The following is a 22,319-nucleotide window of genomic DNA, read 5'->3' as shown; positions in this document are numbered from 1 at the left end:
CTCTCATGGTTAGAGATAAGTATTTAAGCATTTATGTATTCTTTGCAGCTGATTCCATTGATCATTATAAAAATTCTAATAATTATTTAATGAATTCTCATAATTCACTTTGGCTTTCTTTTATGTGATATTGTTCTTTTGTCTGAAAATTGGTGGTGCTTTTCTCCCAGATAGCATGATGATATTACCTGTCAATAAATGTCTTTCTAAACCACTTGGTGGAATTTAGGATAAATCCTTAATAACATATTCCATTAGATTAATAGATGTCAGGGCCAGAGCTATAACATAGCGAGTAGGGTGCTTGCCTTGCACATTGTTAACCCAGTTTTGATTCCCCAGTATTCTGTGTGGTCCCCCAAGCACCGCCAGGATTAATTTTTGAGCTCAGAACTAGGAGTACCCCGAGTATTGCTGGGTGTTGCCTTCCCCACTCACCCCCCCCAAAAAAAGAGAGAAAAATAGATGTTAATAAACATTTTTGTAGCTACTCTTTCTTTTAATTTTTTTTATTTTATAAAGTAGTTCACAATATTTTATTACATTTAATACTCCAAACACCAATCCCACCATCATTATACCTTCACACCACCATATTTCGATGTTTCCATCCTGAACCCCAATCTCTGCCCCAAAGCAGAACCAAAATAATGTATTTTGTATTATTTGTTATGAAAAATTACTGAAAATACTACAAAAAAGGATTCTTAGAGGAAAGAGTGTGAAAATTGTTGTATTTCACCCAGGGGCCATTAAACCCTTTTATAAGAGCATGTTGTTAGAGGTTGAGCCTTGTCTGCAAAAAAAAAAAAAAAAAAAAAAAAAAAGAATATTTACCTCTAAGTTTGATTGCCTCCTACTTTGAACCCCATCAAATGTGGTGCAGTGCTCTTGGAGTATGGGTAGGGTAGGGTTTGTGGTATGAAATATTGCACAGCCATGCGGTCATGCAATCCAGGAATAGGTACACTACTGGGTGAGGCTGGGTCAAGCATGTGGAGATCAGTCATGACCATGGTGGCAGCTGAGTTCCGGAGATTTTCAGCTGCCGGGGCTCAGTCCCTTGGTGTGGGGAGGGATCTCACCCAACCCCCTCTGGGGCGCCCCAAGTGAAACAGTCTGGTGGTCTGATGAGGTCCAGTGGCATGGTTAGGTTGAGTATCATGTTGCTCCCTTCCAGGAGCAATGTAATCTGGATGGTGGCCGATGACAAAATTATCTGTCACCAACCAGAGGTGGCTTATGGGCATGACTGCTGAGTTGCCAGAGACAGCGGAATACGGGCAGAGGATATCCATTTCCTGGACCCGTTGAACCCAGAGTTCTCAGTCACAAAGTTCCACATACCTATTTTTTCCAGGGATTCACTCATGGGTAAGGCTCAGAGTAGCTACTCTTAAATGAAGTTATTCTTAAGTTTCCTCCACAGAATGACTTTAACTGTCTGAGGAAAAATGACAGAGAAGGAAATATACATAGAATAAGCTATATTGATTATAATTGCTTGCTCTATTTGATAATGCATGTAAACATTTTTTATAATGGACGTACAGTTATCAGAATGTTGATAAGGCTCCCTTTCACATACATGGTTGTTCTATACATAGTATTTCAAGAAGGAAAAAAAAAAGGGGAGCAGCTGTTCCTACAGAGCCAGCAGCATGACATCATAAAAGGAGTAGCAGATAACTGAAAGCCCCCAGCAGCAAGTTATTTACTTATTTTTTGTTGTTTTTTGGGTCACACCCAGCGATGCTCAGGGGTACTGGCTCATGCACTCAGGAATTACTCCTGGCACTGCTCGGGGGGACCATATGGGATGCTGGGAATCGAACCCAGGTCAACTGCGTACAAGGCAAATGCCCTACCCGTTGTGCTATCACTCCAGCCCAGCAAGTTGCTTACTTCTAATTGAATACCTTCAGTGATTTTTTTTAAGCTGCAAAGATACAGAGTACAATTTAGCTTACATTTCTTTGTTTAGAAACTTTTACCTGTGACCTTGTAGATTTGGGTTGCAGAAACTAGTCTTATGGCTTTGAGTAATTATATCACTATAGCCAGGAGAAACTTGCAAAAAACCTTTATAATGATAATAACTGATTCCCCGTCCCATTTCACCCATCCACCCCCCTCCACCCTCCCACACACACACACATACACACCCTTTCTCCACTGGTAACCACCAATATTACCAATATTCTCTGTATTCGAGTTTGGAATGTTGACTATGGGGTTTAGATGGGCACTTTGTTTCATTTGAAAACAAGATTGGTTGTAATTCAAATCAGCTGCACATAACAAATGTTTCTTAATCAGCAGTTGCTTAAAAAATATAAGATTATTTCTTGCTCTGTTAAAAAGAATAAGGGAGAGTGAAAATTGATTGGACTTAACAAAAATAAGTAGAGGAGTTTTCTCTCAGGAAGAAGGGAGAATGACTAAAGAAATATATTTGGCAGTCGTAAATACTAATTAGCACCTTTTTTTTCCCCCTCAGATTTAGAGAAATAGCAGGATCCTTAGAAGCAGCATTTACAGATGTATTAGAAGATGCTCCAGGTAAAGTTCTTGATTCATAGCTGACCAAGAAGTCCCTACATGAATTAAACTCACCAAGTCAAATCATCAATACCTTAATATTTTTAAAATACTTGTTACGGGGGCTGGAGCAATAGCACAGTGGGTAGGTGTTTGCCTTGCACGCAGCCGACCTGGGTTCAATTCCCAGCATCCTGTATGGTCCCCTGAGCACTGCCAGGAATAATTCCTGAATGCATAAGCCAGGAGCAACCCCTGTGCATCGCTGGGTATGACCCAAAAAGAACAAAAAAATACTTGTTATGGGGTGGAACAGTAGCACAGTGGGTAGGGCGTTTGCCTTGCACGGGGCCGATCTGGGTCGATTCCCAGCATCCCATATAGTCCACTGAGCACAGCCAGGAGTAATTCCTGAGTGCAGAGCCAGGAGTACTGTGCATTGCCAGGTGTGATCCAAAAAGGAAAAAAAAATAAAGTATATATTACCTTTTAGTGTTACATAATTAAATTAGAACTTAAAGTGGAATTTAGCTCTTCGGTTTATGGTACTTCTTATTCTATAGACTTGAGAAAAAGGATGCTTAAGAATATAGGGAATTGGGCCCAAGAGATAATTCAGTAGGTTCGAACCCATGTGTGGGTTTGATTCATGGCACTGCACATGGTCTTGGGAGTATTGTTAAGTGTGACCTCTGAGTGGTGAGTCGGAGTAGACCCCAAATCAAGAATACAGAAAGCTGACTTTATTTTCATTCCTAAATATTTCCACCAAGGGGTATGTTATAGGTTCCCAGGATGTGAGGGACCTTTTAATACTAAACTGGCTATGATCTCCTTTCCTCTGACTGAGTTTCAGGATTAGGCTGCCCCTTCTTTTGTAGAGAGATGGCATATAGCTGGGAGTCACGCCTTCAGAGCCTTATACTCAGCGGGTAATATGGTCAGTTTTAATACTGTCTAGTCCACCTCTGTGATGTATAGCTATGATAGCCATGTCTGAACCTCTAGGTTGATCCATCTTGATTTTTTTCTTTATAGCTAAGTCAACCTGAACTACACTAATTTAATCTCAAAATTAATCTGTCATCCATCTTTGTCAAAAATTGGCAAATTTAATTTGACTTCCTCAATATGAATAGTTATTCAGGTAAGGGAAGAATAAACAGGCAGCCATACAAAACAGAACAAACTTAATATAGGGTTTAAATCCCTTGAGACTGGTTCCCCCTCCAGTTCATGTTTATTGACTTAATACAAAGTACATACTAACAATTTGTTTTGTTTGGGGGCCACACTCAGCTGTGTTAAGGGCTTACTCCTGTCTGTGTGCTCTGGGTTCATTCCTGGTGGTGCCCCGGGGACAAAATCAACCAGGGTTAGCAGCACTCAAGGCAATTACCTAAGCTTCTATAATTTTTCTCGGTCTCAACAAATTATTTCTGAATCCTTCACTGTCTCTGTCACTGTCCTCCCATTGTTCATCGATTTGCTCGAGTGGGCCCAGTAACGTCTCCATTGGAGACTTTGTTGTTACTGTGTTTGGCATATCGAATACGTCACGGGGAGCTTGCCAGGCTCTGCCATGCGGGCGAGATACTCTCGGTAGCTTGCCGGGCTCTCCGAGAGGGGCGGAGGAATCGAACTCGGGTCGGCCATGTTGGCTGCATGCAAGGCAAATGCCCTACCGCTGTGCTATCGCTCCAGCCCTTCTGAATCCTTACATATTTAAATTTTATGAGCTATTTGGAGATGGAATCCTATAAAATTAGAAAATGCATTGCTTTGAGATGCCACAAGTTGCTGGATTATGGCCACTTGGCATAGTCTCTGCTAGCTGACTGTAGAGATTTCTTCAGAATGTTGCTGCACTTTTGACTGGAAAATGTTAGACCTTAGCCCTTACTTGAAATTCCTTTAATATATACATACATATATATTTTAATTATTTTATTTTGTTTTTAGCTGGAAGTTCCTATTGCCTTTTGGCTTCTCATAGAACATGGAACAGCCTTCAGAGGTGTTGGTCAGATGAACTATTCTTACCATTGCTTGCACATCGTCTCTGGAGACTCACACTACAAATTTTGGCTCGGTACTCTGTGTTTGTCCAGGAGGTGAGAGCTAGCTATCTAGTCATTCCATAGTTAAGAATGATAAGAAATTAATATACTTTATTCAAAATGTATTGAGATTCCTTGGTTAACAATGCTATTAAGAGGCCAGAGGAATAGTGCAGTAGGTAGTGCATTTGCCTTGCCTATTGCCAACCCAGGTTCAATCGCTGGCATTCCATATTGTCCTCTGAGCACTACCAAGAGTCATTCCTGAGTGCAGAGCCAGGAATAACCCCTGTGCCTCCCTGGGTGTGACACAAAGAGCAAAAAAAAAAAAAAGATGCTATTAATAATGTTTCCCATTATGTTGTCTTTGGGCTGGAGCGATAGCACAGCGGGTAGGGCATCTGCCTTGCACGCAGCCAATATGGCTGACCCGAGTTCGATTCCTCCGCCCCTCTCAGAGAGCCCGGCAAGCTACCGAGAGTATTCGATATGCCAGACACAGTAACAACAAAGTCTCCAATGGAGACGTTACTGGGCCTGCTCGAGCAAATCGATGATCAACGGGAGGGCCTCGAGCAAATGTTGTCTTTGGACCTTTGTTATTACTTAACTGTGTATTCTTAAGTCCCACATATGAGAATGCTCATTCTGTATCTATGGGTTTCCTACTGGCTGACTTTACTCAGCATGATATCCTCTAGTTCCATCACTGCATGATTTTGCTCTTTCTTAGCTACATACTAGTCTATTTTGTCACAGCTTCTTGATCTGTTTGTCTGTACTTGGGCATTTGGGTTGTTTCCATGTCTTTGCTATCGTACTAAGTGCAGCAGTGAACATGGTTCTGCATATATCCTTCCAAATGAATGATTTTGTGTTTTGGGATAGATGCCAAGAAGTGGTATTGCTGGATTGTATAGGAGTTCTGTTCCTATTTTTGGATACATTTCCATATTGTTTTTCATAAAGTTTGAACCAGACAACACTCCCACCAACAATGGATGAGAATTCCTTTCTTATCTTGATCTTAATAGATCTTAACACTCACAAAACTCAAAACAACCAAAAATTCAATTACCCATTGCATTAATAGGACATAGAAACGAGCATATACTTCCCCCAAAGAATTTTTGCACTGACAGTGGAGGGTGGGAGGAGGGAAATGGGGAACACTGATGATGGGAAGGGATGAGTGTTGAAACTGGTGAAGGGATGAGTGTTGAAACATTGTATGATCAAAATCCAATCATGTACAGCTTTGTAACTATCTCATGGTAATTTAATAAATTAAAAAAAAATTTAAGAGAGTTCTTGCACTGAGGCTTTCAGAGGCCATGTTATAAGAGGTTAACTTGAAAGACAGTACTTCTCAGTTCTGTAACTGCTACTGTGAGGTTTTTTTCCTTCTGCAGTTGTTAACTGAAGGGCCTTTGTTATTACATACTCATTGTTCTGTCTTATTAAAAAGCACTACATTGACATATTTACTTTCTCATCTCAAAATCAGAATTTATGATGTATTTCCAAATTAAGCAAAGAAACTTTGAAATTATTATAACTAAGTAAATGGATAATTTAGCAGTATTTAGGATTTTTTTTTAAATCATGATATTTGAGATTAAGCAGGTAGCAAAATTTGTTATCTTTTTCTTCATTTAAGAATACTTAAGGGGCTGGCTGGAGCAATAGCACAGTGGGTAGGGCGTTTGTCTTGTACGCGGCCGACCTGAGTTCAATTCCCAGCATCCCATATGGTCCCCTGAGCACCGCCAGGAGTAATTCCTGAGTGCAGAGCCAGGAATAACCCCTGTGCATTGCCGGGTGTGACCCAAAAAGAAAAGAAAAAAAAAGAATACTTAAAAGAAAAATACACTACTTTTTAGGAGCCAGATTGATAGAACAGCAGGTTCGGCTCTTGCCTTGCATATGAAGGAACCAGGTTCTACCTTATCACCTCATGTGATCCCCTAAACACTGCCTGATTTTTTTGGAAAGTTATAAACAAAGCCCATAGAAGCTTTGGGATAGTTGGGTACTCAGCAGATCTGAAGATGCCCTTTATTCATGGTAAACACTCTCAAGTGACAGAAAGATTGGTTATTACAGGGTCATGAATGGAAACTTGTTTATATTCTAAGGAAAGACAACATGAAAAAATATTCATTGGAAAACATTTTGAAATTTATTAACTAGGAGGGAACCAGTTTTTCTTCTCAAAGGATTTTTTTTTTTTTTGGCTTTTTGGGTTACTCTTGGCTCTGCACTCATAAATTACCCCTGGCGGTGCTCAGGGGACCATATGGGATGCTGGGAATCAAACCCGGGTTGGCTGCGTGCAAGGCAAACGCCCTACTCGCTGTGCTATTGCTTCAACCCTTCTCACAGGATCTTAATGGAAAGAGCACCTCAAAATTATAAGCTTAATTCTCTCACTTTTTAAAACATTGTCGCCTATGGAAATTAGCTCTGTGAGTCTCAGATTCATGGTTAAGAGGAAGATACATTTCTTGACTGACAAACTGTTAACTGAAATGTCTGACAGATAAAGGGAACTCAAAGGAAGTTAGTTTTTTTCCTTTCCTTTTGCTTTCCTGCTGCTCAGAAATGACTTAGCAGACCACCATGTCCCATCAAGCTATTTGTGAAGACGGCTATGTGATTTCTGGGGAAAAAAGGGTGGTAGCATTCTTTAGTTACATTTACATCTATTCACTCACTTCTTTCTAGCAGATCATTTTTATCCTAAGTTATTTTGCCTTGAATATGCATTATTTCATCCTTGATGCCACTGTATTACTCTTTAACACTTGTTTGTTTATTCAAAGATTATATTTTCTTTCATTACCACTACTAAATCATGATAATTAAGTTAGTAAATTGTTTATCTGATAAAGTTAATTTTAATACCTGTGATATTTGAGAAATTAATTTTTTCTTTGATTTGTAAATAGCCTATTATTTTCTTTTTTTTTTAGCACCAATAATTAGACATAAGTTCAGGGAGTATATGTATATGTGGGGTTTTACTTTGTCCTTGTTTTCCTCAGTTCTTTACAGCTTTTTGGAGAGAAATGTTATGGTGGTCTTTCATTTTGGTAAACTTGTGTTGAGTGTTATAAGTTTTCCCGCATATATAAAAGCTCAAAATTGTTCATTAGAGAAAAAGTATTTAATTGAAATCCCTTTTCAGCTTCTACTCAGGCCTGTCTCTAATGGAAATGCCAAGGATGTTAAAAAGTTTTTGGTAACTGGTAACAAAGACCCTTTCATTACCCAAGGAAATAATGAAGACCAGGGGAATGGCTCTTCTGAAACAAAGCCTATGGTTTCCATTTCTAGCACTCAACTTGTATATGTAGTTGCGGACGTGGACAGACTTCAGGAACAGGTAAGCATGTGTCCTAAAAGAATTCAAAGTGTAGTGTTTTCATTAAAAAGTTATTTGTGCAAAGACAAGATGCCATCTTGTTCCATAGGGCTTAGAATTGTGGGCCCCAAGAGCACCTTGAGAGGCCAGAGATAGCTTAATGGGTTGAATGCATGCTTTGCCTGCAGGAAACATGAATTTGTTTCCTAGTAAAAGATGGTCTAACAGTACTGCCAGAAGTAATCCTGAGCACAGCAGGGTATGCTCCAAAACAAACTAAGATGAAAAAGTGTACCTTGAGAGAGAACATCTTATTATTCCCCATTAAAGTATTTTTCCAACTTCTTGTTACACATGTAGTCTCATCCTTAGCTAGCATAGTATTGTATAAACCTGGAGCCTCTTTGTTGCGATGTGAGCAAGACTTGCCTTACTTTTTTCCTTAGTGTTCAACATGTGCTGTGCTGTGCAGGCATGAACTTTAGTGGGTTGGATTTTTTAATGATTTGTAATTTATTCTTTCTCTCTCTCTTTCTCGCACTCTCTCCTCTCTCCTCCTCTCTCTCTCTCTCTTTTCCCTCCCCTCCAACACACTCATGGGTATTCTGGGCATACTTCTGGTTTGCACTCAGGGATCACTCTGATGGGGCTTAGGGTACCTACCATATTGTGGTACCAGGGATTGAACCTAGGTTGGCTATGTGAAAACCAAGTGCCTTAATTACTCTGGACCCCATATTTTTGCTTTTACTAAGAGAATTTTGTGAATAGACATGTTTAAGGTTGCTGATAGAGTATTGTTTTTTAGTTTAAATATTTTGAAGTAATTGAACAAACAGTGTTGTATGTTTTGAGCAGAAACATCCTTATTTTGAGGGTTGGGTTTTATTGGTTTCATACACACACATACACACACACACACACACACACACACACACACACACACACGGGAAAGCCACAGAATAATAAATGATTTTGCTTAGTCTCTGAGCCTATTAATAGCCATGAAATTGCTGTTTCCCAGATTATTGTATTCTTATATTTTGAAAGTGTAATTAAGAATTTTTTTAATGATGAGAATTGCTGAAAGTTCTGAGTTTAAGTGCTTAGCAGTATTCTCAAATTGGTAGGTATAATAGAATTGCCTCTTCCTTTGCTTTATAAAAAATAACTGAATATTTAGTGCATATTTGTTTCAGCTACCACAACTCTTGGAAACAATCAAGCCAAAACTTGAAATGATTGGCTTGAAGAATCTTTCTTCTGTCTCAGGTAAAAATAAATCTTTGGACTCAGTAAATCCTTGAATAGAAAATAATTTAAAATATAATTTTAGACTACCATTTTCTTCTCTGGTTCTAAATCCTCTTGGTCCTGTCTATGATTATAACTTCTCTAAATGACATATTTTACTTCTAATGATTTGATTTGATTTGTTGCATTATTTAAAATAAAATGCATGTGTGAACCTAAATGGAGTGATTAAACACAGTTTTTATGTTTGAACAGCAGCCCTGGAGGACTCCAAGATGTCTTTGTCAGCCTGTATCTCTCCCCTGAGTAAAAGGATCATTCAAGGTTTAAGTGATTCTTGCTTCAGTTATCTAAAATGTGCTCTGGAGGTTCCCCGGCTTTACCGAAGAACCAATAAGGTTAGCACTGTTCCTTGAAAATAATTTTGAAGTGAGGAACTATGTGTTAGGGAAGTCCGAGAGTGGTTGCACCTTTGTCAGAAATGTTCCCAGAGGAGTAGCCTGAGGCCAGCTTAATTGTACCATTTTAAGAAATGGTATTTCTGAGAAGAGCACTCCACAAGAATATACTCAGAGACTCTGGGGAGTTGTTTATTGTTTAGTGTTTAGTGGGGGGTTCTTTTTTTTTTTTTTTTTTTGGAGGGGGCCAACTTAAGGGGACTTGAACTTCACTTGGTTGTATTCAGGGCTTAATTCCTGGGTTGTGCTAAGGTATCACTCCTGGCTGTGCTCACAAGACCATGTGTGATGCCCAGAATTGAACTGAGTTGGCTGCTTGCAGAGTAAGTACCTTACCCGCTGTACTATCTCTCTGGCTCACTTTTGGGCAAACAGAACTTAAGATAGTTGCACTCAATATTGTGGAGTTTTTATAAGATGAAAATACACTTGACTTCATACTGGTATTGAGTAAAATTATTCAGTATTTTATTTTTGTAGAATGGTGGTTTGGAGTACTTTTTTTTAACTACTGTTTTTGTTTTCCCTGTTGAATTTCACATTTTATTCTTGCTACATCTTAATTTTATAATTTTTTTTCCTAGTTGTCAAGTTGGATTTTAGGCAGTTTTCATAGTCTCTGAACTATGAAAAATTGTCTCCTAAGATACGGTGCTACTGTCAGAATATCCCTGGGGTTTCTACAAACATAGCTGTTTGCTAGCCAGCCTTTTCATTGTTTGCTAAAGTAAAGGCTTTGTCCACTCTGTTTTGCTCTATCCATCTAACAGATGTTCTCGATGCAGTGGGCAGCTTTTCACCATCAAACTGAGACTGAGCTAACTTTGTGACTTCTCTTTTTTTTTTTTTTCAAAATTTAGGACATGCAATAAAATTACCATTTCTCGAAATAATACTTCTTATCTTAGTCTGACTTTTAAGAGGGAGAATACCTATTTTATATTGTCATATACATTCTTCTTCTTTAGTAACTTACCAGCTTTAAGAGAATGTAATAATTTTTTGAAAGAGAGAAAATAATATTTTACCATTTACTTTGTGGTTCAGACACTGTAATAAATACCTTATATACTCTCTCATCAACCTACTACACTGTGTCCCTATTTGTAGGTGAAGAAACCTAAACTGAAAATGTTAAATGGCTCACTCTGTAGCCTAGCTGCTTAAATAGTGATTCAATTAGCATCACCTAGTGAAAGTCAATTTGTAAAGCAGTCTAAAAACTTACCATTTGAATACATTAAACAGACCCAGAAGGATCTTACGATGTGATTGGTATGAAACGTGAAATTATAGAAAAGAGAAACCTGACTCCAGTTGGGTTCTTACCAATTTGCCTTGATTCTCTTCTGTTTCCAAGTCTCTGTTGATAGATATCATTGATTTCTGTCTAATAGGATTGGAGGGATGGAAGCTATATATTTCTCAAAACTGGTACATTAGTAAATCATTTCAGTAACTTCCTCTCTTTTTTCCTGTGCATCTTTAACCCCTATCAATATTTTTCCAGGAGGTGCCAACCACAGCTTCCTCTTATGTGGACAGTGCTCTAAAGCCATTTTATCAGCTTCAGACAGAGTTCAAGAATAAGCTCAGACAGGAAATAATCCAGCAGTGGTTGGAAAGTGCTCTCTCCGAGAGTACACATAAGTAAGTATCTTTACTTAAAAATAGAATCTTTGGGACTTTCTTAAAAAGCCAAGTCAGGGATCACAGAGCATCACAGTATCATTAATTACTTATAGATAAGGTAGTAAAGGTATAAACAACTTTGTATCCTTTCTTCTCTCTTGGTTGAGCTATTTCCAGACACTGCCCCCTCCTGAGACTGTAGACTGCCTGCCTCTACCTGGACTGCAGGCACACACCATCACACATCTTTTGGGAACGTTTCAGTGGTTCCTGGATATATCTTAGTGCCAGAATGCGGTTTTTCAAAGATTGCAAGTAGTAAAACTGGAGCAAATGAAGGAATATTCTGTAACAATGTGGTAAATGTGATTTTGAGTGTTGGTTCAACTATTTCCCACCACAAGTGCACAAGTGGACATGAGGAACATACACTGTACTTGGAGCTGTTCTCTCTGAGTGTCCCGCCCGCATGGCAAGCTCCCCATGGCGTATTCGATATGCCAAAAACAGTAACAATAATGGGTCTCATTCCCCTGACCCTGAAAGCGCCTCCAATAAAGGGAGTGTTGGGAAAGATGAGTAAGGAGAGGCTGCTAAAACCTCAGGGCTGGGATGAATGGAGACGTTACTGGCGCCCACTCAAGTAAAGCAATGAACAATGGGATGACAGTGATGCAGTAATACCTTAGTGCCACTTCACTCAGATGTCATTCTACAAGTTCAGGCATAGCCTTTCTCTTAAAATCCTTTCTCTCCCCAGCTATTATAATCTGTTTAAAATGGCTCTAACCATGCCAAATATTAAAACACACACACACACACACACACACACACACACACACACACACTGCGGAGACCATTGTAATCAAGGAATAGAGAACATGCATTTTGAAGTGTAACTGCATGTGATAAAAGATCCATGTCTAAAACCCATAAAACACCAAAAAGTCTTCACAACCATTTGCTGATTGTGTCTTCACTTCTAGTTCAATACTTCTCCCCAAACTCCAAAATTAAAAAGTTACAACAAAAAGTGTATTATTCAAGGGACTGAAGGTATAATACAATGGGTGGGGTGCTTACCTTGCACATGACCAACCCGAGGTCTGTCCATGGTACCCCAATGGTCCCTTGAGCACTGCCAGGAGTAATTACTGAGTCTAGAGCTTCAGCATTGCTAGGTGTGGCCTAAAGCACCCCCCAAAAAGGGAGGGGTATTATTCATTTTTATTAAATTTGTTTAATTCTGTAATAGCCTGGCAAGCTCCCCATGACATATTCAATATTCAATATGCCAAAAACAGTAACAAGAAGTCTCACAATTTGTTGTGAGACATTACTGGTGCCCACTCAAGCAAATCGATGAACAACGGGAGAACAGTGCTACAGTCTTCTTTTAAAAAGTTACAAGTAAAGTAGTACTAATCTTTTAATTTAGAATATGACAATGAGTTATATTTTGTGAATATTACAGATGTCAATCAGCATGTAAAGTTTTTTTTTTCCCCTTTATTTTATTTTATTTTTTTTTTTACAGTTGTAAATTTACAATTTTTTGTGCTTTGGTTTCAATTATACAATGATCGGATACCCATCCCTCCACCAGTGCCCATTTTCCACCACCATGGATAATATCCCTCCCACCCCCATCCCCCCATCCCCCCTGTGTCTGTGGCAGGGCAATCCCCTGTGTTCTCTCTCTCCTTTTGGGTGTTGTGGTCTGCAAAAGAGGCATTGAGTGGCAAACATGTTCAGTCCATAGTCTACTTTCGACATGCATCTCCCCTCCTGGGAGGATCCTCCAAACATCCTTTATTTGGTGCTCCCTTCTCTATCTGAACTGCCCTTTCCTCTAGGATACCCGGCTGGCCTCTAAGTTATGGGGTAATCCTCCTGGTGCTGATCTCAGCTATTCTTGGGTATTAATCTCATACTTTGTTACTTTATATCCCCCAGATGAATGCAATCTTTCTAAAGCATGTAAAGTTTTAAAATATTTATAATTGAGGGCTGGAGAGATAGCACAGCGAGTAGGGTGTTTGCCTTGCACGCGGCCGACCTGGGTTTGATTCCCAGCATCCCATATGGTCCCCTGAGCACTGCCAGGAGTAACTCCTAAGTGCAGAGCCAGGAGTAACCCCTGTGAATCGCCAGGTGTGACCCCAAAAAGAAAAAATAAAATATTTATAATTAACTAATTATAAATTTAATATATAATACTTTGGGACTTATATTGGAAATGTTTTGAAAACAGGTTTTTTGTTTGTTTTGTTTTTGGCTCACAACTGGCTCTGTTCCTAGCCTTACTCCTAGCCTTTCACTCAGATCACTCCTGGCAGGGCTCTGGGGAGCTGGAGAATGAACCTGGGTTTGTCACAAACAAGGCAAGCTCCTTACCTGCTGTATTATCTCCCTAAAGACAAAATTTTATTTAAAATTTTGAAATGTGTTTCTCCTTTAAATGAGCTAATTACAAATTAAATTAATTGCATTTGCGTCTTGAAATACAAAAGAATGTTCACCCTTTTTACAGTAAAAACTTGTGTGTATACTTTTCTCAAAGTGTTTAGTGTTTCGGACTAAAATTTAAATCAAATCTGTGAATAGTATAAGGGCCTGACTCTGAGGAAGTGAAAAGCCTATTTTTCTTGTAATCTTAAGAAATATTAACTGTTTGCCATGAGTAACTTTTCGATTGGAAATAACTATCTTTAAAAAAACCTCTTGTTTTGGTGATTAGACAATTTAGCAGTTAGTCTGCTTGGTGTTATACAAAGATGTCTGTCTCACTAGTATATGTTTTACCCTCAAGGTACTATGAAACTATATCAGACGTTCTGAACTCTGTGAAGAAAATGGAGGAGAGCCTGAAAAGACTAAAGCAAGCCAGAAAGAACACTTCTGCCAACCCTACTGGTTCGGGTAGTAGTGGCATGAGTGATGATGACAAAATCAGGCTGCAGTTTGCCCTGGATGTTGAGTACTTAGGAGAGCAGGTATTCTTTGATCTACCCTAAGTCCCAGTGAATTAGAATCCTGATTCTATGGGCCTACTAGTCTGGGATTCACATTGATCCAAAAATGCAGTAGGGGCTAATAAGCCCATTCCTCAAGTATTTGAACAAAAAGGATCAGCTCCCAAAATATTTGCAAGGAAAGATTTTGTACCTAGGAATTTTGAGAAAATGAATCATATTTATTTTCTCATGATTAATTTATATAAGAATAAAAATTAACTTTCTGAAGTCCAAAAAGTATAGTTCAGTTGACTTCTGCTTGAACCTCTGCCTGTGTTCTTGAAGCTTGCTGGAATGTAGCACATAGTTGGAGCTAATCATTTTCTGGTTCACTGTTTAGAACGTGCCTGATAATTGGTACCAAAGGACATTTAGAATAATTGTTACTCAACTTAGAATAACCAGGAAAACATTAGTCTACCATAATTTGTCAGTGTGACATCTAAAGTCATCTGAATACAGCTCTGCTGCTTACCTGCCTTAGTTTTGCAGGTTTTCAGATTTTTATAGACAACATTTATGGATATAGTCAACAGTTCTAGATGAATACGCACACACTGCTCACATGCACGCACACATGTGCTGTAACTTAGAGGCAGATAAGGACATAAGGGCCTTTCAAATCATGAGGATATGTGCGACATTTTAATTTTTAGACACTGACTCTCCAAGCTTTGACTTTTCTGGAGTGAAGAAAACTCTCAAGGAACAACTTTTTACTAGAGAAAAAGAAGTGAATTTATAGTTTTCATTAGAAGGTGCCCGGTTTTCTACATCACTGAGGACTTGATGATCATCAAATCTGTTTTCTCTCTGAAGTGAATTTAGAGATATACCAGAAGTTTATTCACAGGAGAAACTTATTCTTTTCTTTGATGGCTGAGGAGTTGAGGCCACATCCAGCAGTGCTCAGGAGACCATTCCGTGTTGGGATTAAAATAGGGTTGACTGAGTGTAAGGCAGGAACCTTTTTGTCAGTGGTCGGTTGGTTGGTTGGTTGTTTAGTTTTTCTTATTGAATCACCATGAGATACAGTTACAAAGTTTTCATGTTTGAGTTTCAGTCATACAATGATCAAACACTCATCCCGCCACCAGTGCACATTTTCCACCACCAGTGTCCCCAGTATCACTCCCTCCATCCCAACCTTTCCCCCATACTCTTTCTCAACTTTGGGGCATTATGGTTTGCAATACAGATAATGAGAGGCTGTCACATTTGGTCCTTTATCTACTTTCAGCACACATCTCCCATCCTGAACAATCCCTCCACCATTATTGACTTAGTGATCCCTTCTCTATTCCAGCTACCTTTCCCCCAGCTCATGAGGCAGGCTTCCAACTATGGAGTAGTCTTCCTGGCCTTTGTGTCTACTGTCCTTGGGTGTCAGTCTCACATCATGTTATTTTATATTCCACAAATGAGTGCAGTCCTTCTATGTCTGTCCCTCTCTTTCTGACTCATTTCACTTAGCATGATACTTTCCATGACCATCCACTTAGAAGCAAATTTCATCATGACTTCATCTTTCCGAACAGCTGCATAGTATTCCATTGTGTAGATATACCAAAGTTTCTTTAACCATCTGTTCTCGGGCACTCGGGTTGTTTCCAGATTGTGGCTATTGGGAACAGTGCTGCAACAGTGCAGCTGTCATTTCTACTGTGCTTTTTTTTGTACCCTCGGGATATATTCCCAGAAGTAGTATTCCATGTGGAAGCTCAATTTCTAGTTTTTGAAGGAATGTCCGTATTGTTTTCCAAAAAGACCGGACCAGTCAGCATCCACAGCAACAATGAAAGAGAGTCCCTTTCTCCCCACATCTGTGCCAGCACTGATTGTTCTTATTCTTTTTGATGTATGCCAGTCTCTGTGTTGTGAGATGATATCTCATTGTTGTTTTGATTTGCATCTCCCTGATGATTAGCAATGTAGAGCATTTTTTCTTGTGCCTTTTGGCCATTTGTGTTTCTTTTTTGAGGAAACTTCTGTTCATTTTTTCTCCCCATTTTTTTGATGGGGTTTTTTTCCTTGTACAATTCTACTAGTGTCTTGTATATCCTGGATATTAACCCCTTATCAGATTGGTATCAGTAAATATTTTTTCCCATTCTGTGGGTTCTTTCTGTATTTTGGTCATTGTTTTTCTTTTGAGATGCAGAAGCTTCTTCCCATTTATTTATGTTTGTTTTCACTTGCTTCATCAGTGGTTTTTCATCCTTAAAGATGCTTTTAGCTTCAACATCATGGAGGGTTCAAGGCAGGAGCCTTAAGCCAAATATTCTAAGGAACTCTTATGTTCTTGGTATAGATCTTTTAGATCGTCCCTCTTTTTATGTAAGTGTTATAGTGTTTTCATTAATATTTCTCTTGTTAAACAGCAGTGATGTGCCATGTCTTGTTACCCAAATCATTCAAAGTAATTACATTGCCGAAGTTTTTGTTCATCAGAATCTAAGAGAAGGTTGTTGACAGGTAAAAAAAAAATTAAGAGGTCAGGTCAGTTCTTTTAAAAAAAAAATTCTATACTAAAATGGCTTGACTTATTATTTCTTGTACTATGAATTTTCTTTTCTTGTCCACAAAAGAGGCTCTAATCTAAAAGAGAATTAACTAATTCTCTTTTAGATTAGAGCCTCTTTTGATCACGGTTGACATGATGGACTGAGATAAATTAATATACTGATTTCTTAGAATGTTAGAATTTTTTTACTCCAAAAGTAAAAGTTTACAATAAGTTAATCCTCTGTGATAATGGATTTATGGAGCTGTCTTTTCAGTAGATGGTGAGGGTAGATTTATTTTTTTTAATTTTACGAAGGTTCCTTTTTCACATTCAGCTGAGACCAATAAAAACTTATTCTCCTGGCCTTTGCAGATACAAAAGATGGGGCTGCAAACAAAAGACATCAGAAGTTTTCCAGCCCTTGCAGAGCTTGTTATTGCTGCCAAGGACCATGCAACAGCAGAGCATTCATAGGCATCTTGGAAGAGCCCAAACAAAGAGGAAAGTTGATCGTGTCTTCTTCCCAAGCTTCTGTGGCAAAGAAGTGCTTCCATCCTGTCTCTAGCAACATGCCAGCGCAGCACCTCTCAGTGTATTTGGGACTTCTTTCACCCAGATAAAAACACAAGGCCTTTTTCCATTGTATGGAAGATTGTTTTTAAGACATTTGAAACTTTCTACTATAATTTACAAAACAAATTATTTTATTTTTATTGTAAATCTTAGTGAGAAAGAGCTGATTTCTAAAATATGATTAAAGTAAATATAAAATATTTACAGCATATAAAAATATATGGGACTATAAAGACTTTCTCCCTAATCTTACAGTTGGAAGCGAATAACTGTGGTGTGTATTATATGGAAACTTCCTTCCCTAAGATGAAAATTCTGTTATATTCCAAGGAGCTATAAATGGTGCTTCTCTATTCTCTCAGTGGGTATATAAGAACTGTATTTCTGATTGGTGTTCATCACCCAACCCTCTTGTCAGGAGCTAAAACCAGTATGGAAAGATTTATTTTCTAAATTTAAAAGAAAGCATCTGCCAAAAGCATATGTTCCTTTTGTTTGTGACAGTGGAACAAGTTAAATACTTCTTCTCATAACCTTTGATGAGATGGCACGTGTCCCTGTAGGTAGTGCTTCTCTGTTCTAACTCTTGGCAAGGTATTGTCCATTCACTGCACTTTCCTGTAGTGGGTGGGAGAGAGTAGGGGTCGGGGGGGGGGGAGGTAGAGGGAAAGTGTGTGTGTGTGGGGTGGGGGGGGAGCTTTGTTCCATAGCCTTCTTGTGGAATCAGAAGGTTCCTTTCTGCCTACCAGTCTAATCCCAGATGGAAGAAATGAAGACACGTGAGCTACAGAGATGGTTTGGCCCTGCACCCTGAGGATGAGCACGTTGTATGGCTCCACCTCAATATCACACACATTGAGAGAGATAGTACAGCAGTTACGAATCTTGCCTTCCACACCACTAACCCAGGTTTGATCTCCAAGCACCAACAGAAGGAACCCCTGAACAGAGAGTCAGGAGTGATACTGATTGCACACACCTGATACTGCCAAGTGTGGCCCCAAAATAAACACACACACTCACACTGGCTCACACTCCAGCCTCCCCAGGTTTACCCTATACTTATGACCAAGCTACTCCTGCTGGTCTATCCTCCCTCAATAGACTGAAAGTGGTGTTCCATCTCCCTGGCTGCTCAGGTGGGACTTAAAACGAGTCCTGTCATGGTAGGGCTGGAGCAATAGCACAGTGGTTAGGGCATTTGCCTTGCATGCGGCCGACCTGGGTTTGAGTCCCAGCATCCCATATGGTCCCCTGAGCACTGCCAGGAATAATTCCTGAGTGCAGAACCAGGAGTAACCCCTGAGTATCGCTGGGTGTGACCCAAAAAGCAAAACAAACAAAAACAGGTCATGGTAATTCCAACTCCCAGATTATTAAATGTTAGGCAATTATTACTAAAATAAGTTTGGGGTAGAGAGGTCTTGTATTGGAATCCAAGTTGTGGATTTCTTCAATACCTTTCAAACCGCAGGCTCAACCTGGATTTAATAATGCAACATTTCCAAACTTGTTTCCACGGTTGGTAACATCCTTGGTGTCTTATATTGATTTCTAGGTTTAGAAATAACCTTTAGGTTAAAAACAAAAACAGAAAAAGTTTCAGAACATTTATCCTTTGTTTCCACAGAATATCTCCTTTAATCATATCTGTTTTGTTAGCCTTGCTTTGGAGAATCATCATAGAATGGAATTGAAAGAAAAGGTCTTTTTTTTTTTATTGGGTCGCTGTGAGATAGACCATTACAAAGCTGTTTATGATTGGGTTTCAGTCATACAATGTTCCAACACCTATTCCTCACCAATTCGTACATTTCCTACCACCAATGTCCCCCCCCCCCCATCACCCTCCACCTACCCCACAACCCACCTCAACTTGCCTCTATGGCAAGCACTTTCCTTCTTTATCTCTCTCTCCTTTTGTGCATTATGGTAGTAAGCGGCCATCATGTTTGTTCGGGAGCTCAGTGTTTTTTATTGGGAAGGTACAGCTCAAGTAGCCTTTTTAACTGGGTAGCAGCTTTGGGGTGTGGATGTGACTGCCGGCCCTTCCAGAAATACAGGGAGATGGGGGGAAGTAGCCCATCCCAACTCTGAGAAAGCCTGGAGATTTCAGTCACAAAAATCCACACTTTTCAGATTAGTAACTCAGTGAAGTCCCTCCCAAGGAGGTCGAGTCCTGGCCAGGGCATAGCAACAATTTTGGATTGTGAGAGCAAGCAGCTGCCAGGGGCTCTGTTTGGGCAGGCACTGTGCTAACCAGCCTCCCCCTCCAGTGTGCCCCAGCTTATTCAGTTATGCACGGTCCAAGATTTACTGCAGCTTTTGATCTTTTTCTAAATCTAGATTTATGGGTCTCTGGAGCAAGGCTAGTAGAGGAGCTTACATGGTGGCACTGGAGCTGGTTCATGTGGGTGACTGCCAGGGCTTCCAGATATATAGGGAAGTGGAGGGAGGTAGGCCATCTGAACTCAGAAGAAGCCTGGAGATTTCAGTCACAAAATCTGCATACCCAAATTTTCAGCAGTTTAATTTCTTAGGTTGTTAGGTCCTCGTTAGGTCCTTCTCGAGACTATGGGGTTAACTAGTGACATGGCAGAAATTTTGAATTGTGGGAGCAACTGGCTGCCTGGGGCTCTGTTTAGGTGGACACTGCACTAACCCGCCCCCCTCAAATGTACCCTAGATTATTCAGCTATGTCTGGGGTCTAAGTATATTTACTATGTCTCTTTGCTCTCTTTCAAGGTTTATTTATGAATCTCTGGAACAAAGCCAATTAAAGAGCTTGTACAACAGAGCCAGAGGTGGCTTGTGGCTTTGGCTCCCACATAACCTAAATTTGGGTGGTTTAATTTCCTGGGGGCCTGGAGCAATAGCACAGCGGGTAGGGCGTTTGCCTTGCACGTGGCTGGTCAGCCAACCTGAGTTCGATTCCTCCACCCCTCGGAGAGCCCAGCAAGCTACCGAGAGTATCTCGCCCACACAGCAAAAGCCTGGCAAGCTCAGGTAGCTTATTCGATATGCCAAAAACATGAGATGTTACTGGTGCCCGCTTGAGCAAATTGATGAACAATGGGAGGACAGTGCTACAGTGCTAATTTCCTGGGAAACTTGGTCCCAAGTTGTTGGAATCCAGCCAGAGGCATAGCAAGGAGTTTGAAGACCGAAGGCACAATCAGGCTGCTTATGCTCTCGCCCCACAGGTCTAGAATGGCTCACTGGCAGCACTGCACTCTCTGGGCCCGAGTGGTGATGGCAGCAGCTGCACTGGACTAGATCAGGAACAGAACCAGGGCAGCTACTGTGTACAGCTTGAGAGCTCCTGGTGGTCCAACACGACCATCCCAAAGATCCTCACCAGGGGGCACTCACCCACATCTTCAGGCAGTTGGTGTTCAGGGAGATTTTCCTCCATAGCTTGCTGCAGGTTGCACCAGCAGCAAGGGCTGATCCAGGCGAGCTGGGGTGGCTGGGAGGCCCTGCCTGTGGCAGTGAGTCACCGCCGCCATCCACGTCACCGCATCTGCCCAAGTCGGTCCCTTCGGATGCCCCTTCAGTTTCTGGAAACTCTGCTCCTTGTGGTGCAGGTTGAACCCAGTGAACTCGGTACATGCACGCAAAAATTCTGCCACTGCGGCAGCCCACTGCCCATGGCACTGAGAGCTTTGGTGCCCATGGCCACATTGTTGCCATCTTCACAAGTCCCCAGCCTGCTCTCCATGGACTCCAAGTTGGTCTCACATTTACATTCTCTCTTTTTGAAATAGAATATTTAAAGGGCACTTACATTCATTCACATAGAAATTTTATGACCCCATGGGTCAGTTTTTCAGAGCTCTGAGAGCTGCCATCAATCAGCCCACACTGGTGCCTGCCGCTGCACCGCCACCATCTTGGGAATTCTGGTTAGTACTTTTTTTAAAAAGTTAGAATGCTCTTGTGGCTAGAGCAATACCACAGCGGGTAGTGCATTTGCCTTGCACGCAGCAGACCCAGGTTCGATTCCCAGCATCCCATATGGTCCCCCGAGCACCGCCAGGAGAGATTCCTGAGTGCATGAACCAGGAGTAAGTCCTGTGCATCGCTGGGTGTGACCCAAAAAAGAAAAAAAAATAAAGTTAGAATGCTCTCTGTCTTTATAAAATAGGGTCCAAAACACAGTAGAGACAAGGGCTAGGAAAATTGCTTCATAGTTGGAAGCCTGCCTCATGAACTGTGGGAGAAGGCATCTGGGATAGAGCAGGGATCCCTAAGTCAATGATGATTGGAGAGATTGCTCGGGATGGGAGATGTGTGCTGAAAGTAGATAAAGTACCAAATATGATGGCCTCTCAATATCTGTACTGCAAACGCAATGCCCAAAAGTAGAGTAAGAAGGAAATTGCTGGGGCTGGGTAGGGTGTTTGCCTTGCATGCAGCCAACCCAGGTTCGAATCCCAGCATCCCATATGGTCCCCTGAGCACCGCCAGGGGTAATTCCTGAGTGCAGAGCCAGGAGTAACCCCTGAGCATCAACAGGTGTGACCCAAAAAGCAAAAAAAAAAAAAAAAAAAAGGAAATTGCATAGAGGCAGGGGGAGGGGTGGGATAAGGGGGAGGGGATACGGGGGACATTGGTGGTAGAAAATGTACAGTGGTAGAGGGAATGGGTATTTGATTATAATATGAGATTGAAACTCAAACATGAAAGTTTTATAACTGTATCTCATGGTGATTCAATTTAAAAAAGTGTGTGTGTGTGGGGGGGGGGGGGACGGGGAGGGTCTGAAACAAAGGTGTCAACTTTTTTTCTGCTAATGTAATGTAATGGTGCCAGGAACGCAAGTGAACTATCTGTGGAGGGACAGGCCCTCTGGGCAGCAGGGGAATGGACCAGCTGTAAGTCTTCCATTTTCATCCACGCCAACTGTA

At 40.6% G+C, this 22,319-nt stretch overlaps 1 protein-coding gene across 2 annotated transcripts in view; it reads left to right on the top strand.

The window, feature by feature from the left end:
- COG2 (component of oligomeric golgi complex 2) overlaps positions 1-17,834 on the top strand; it is a 64,073-nt gene extending 46,239 nt beyond the window's left edge. The window contains exons 11-18 of one of the 2 annotated variants that reach the window (XM_056131050.1): positions 2,501-2,562; positions 4,504-4,655; positions 7,792-7,989; positions 9,168-9,240; positions 9,481-9,620; positions 11,191-11,330; positions 14,125-14,308; positions 17,208-17,834. In XM_056131050.1, coding sequence (XP_055987025.1) covers positions 2,501-2,562; positions 4,504-4,655; positions 7,792-7,989; positions 9,168-9,240; positions 9,481-9,620; positions 11,191-11,330; positions 14,125-14,308; positions 17,208-17,309 — 1,051 coding nt within the window. In that variant the 3' untranslated portion in view covers positions 17,310-17,834. Of the gene's footprint in view, positions 1-2,500; positions 2,563-4,503; positions 4,656-7,791; positions 7,990-9,167; positions 9,241-9,477; positions 9,621-11,190; positions 11,331-14,124; positions 14,309-17,207 lie in introns of both variants that reach the window. The other variant, XM_056131044.1, reaches the window with a different exon arrangement.
- The last annotated feature ends 4,485 nt before the right edge of the window (positions 17,835-22,319 follow it).

This window comes from Sorex fumeus, unplaced genomic scaffold, assembly GCF_029834395.1.
Source record: "Sorex fumeus unplaced genomic scaffold, SorFum_2.1 ptg000007l, whole genome shotgun sequence".
NCBI classification, from domain to species: domain Eukaryota; kingdom Metazoa; phylum Chordata; class Mammalia; order Eulipotyphla; family Soricidae; genus Sorex; species Sorex fumeus.
Note: the sequence above shows the minus strand (reverse complement) of the source record. Positions and strands in the feature narration are given on the sequence as shown.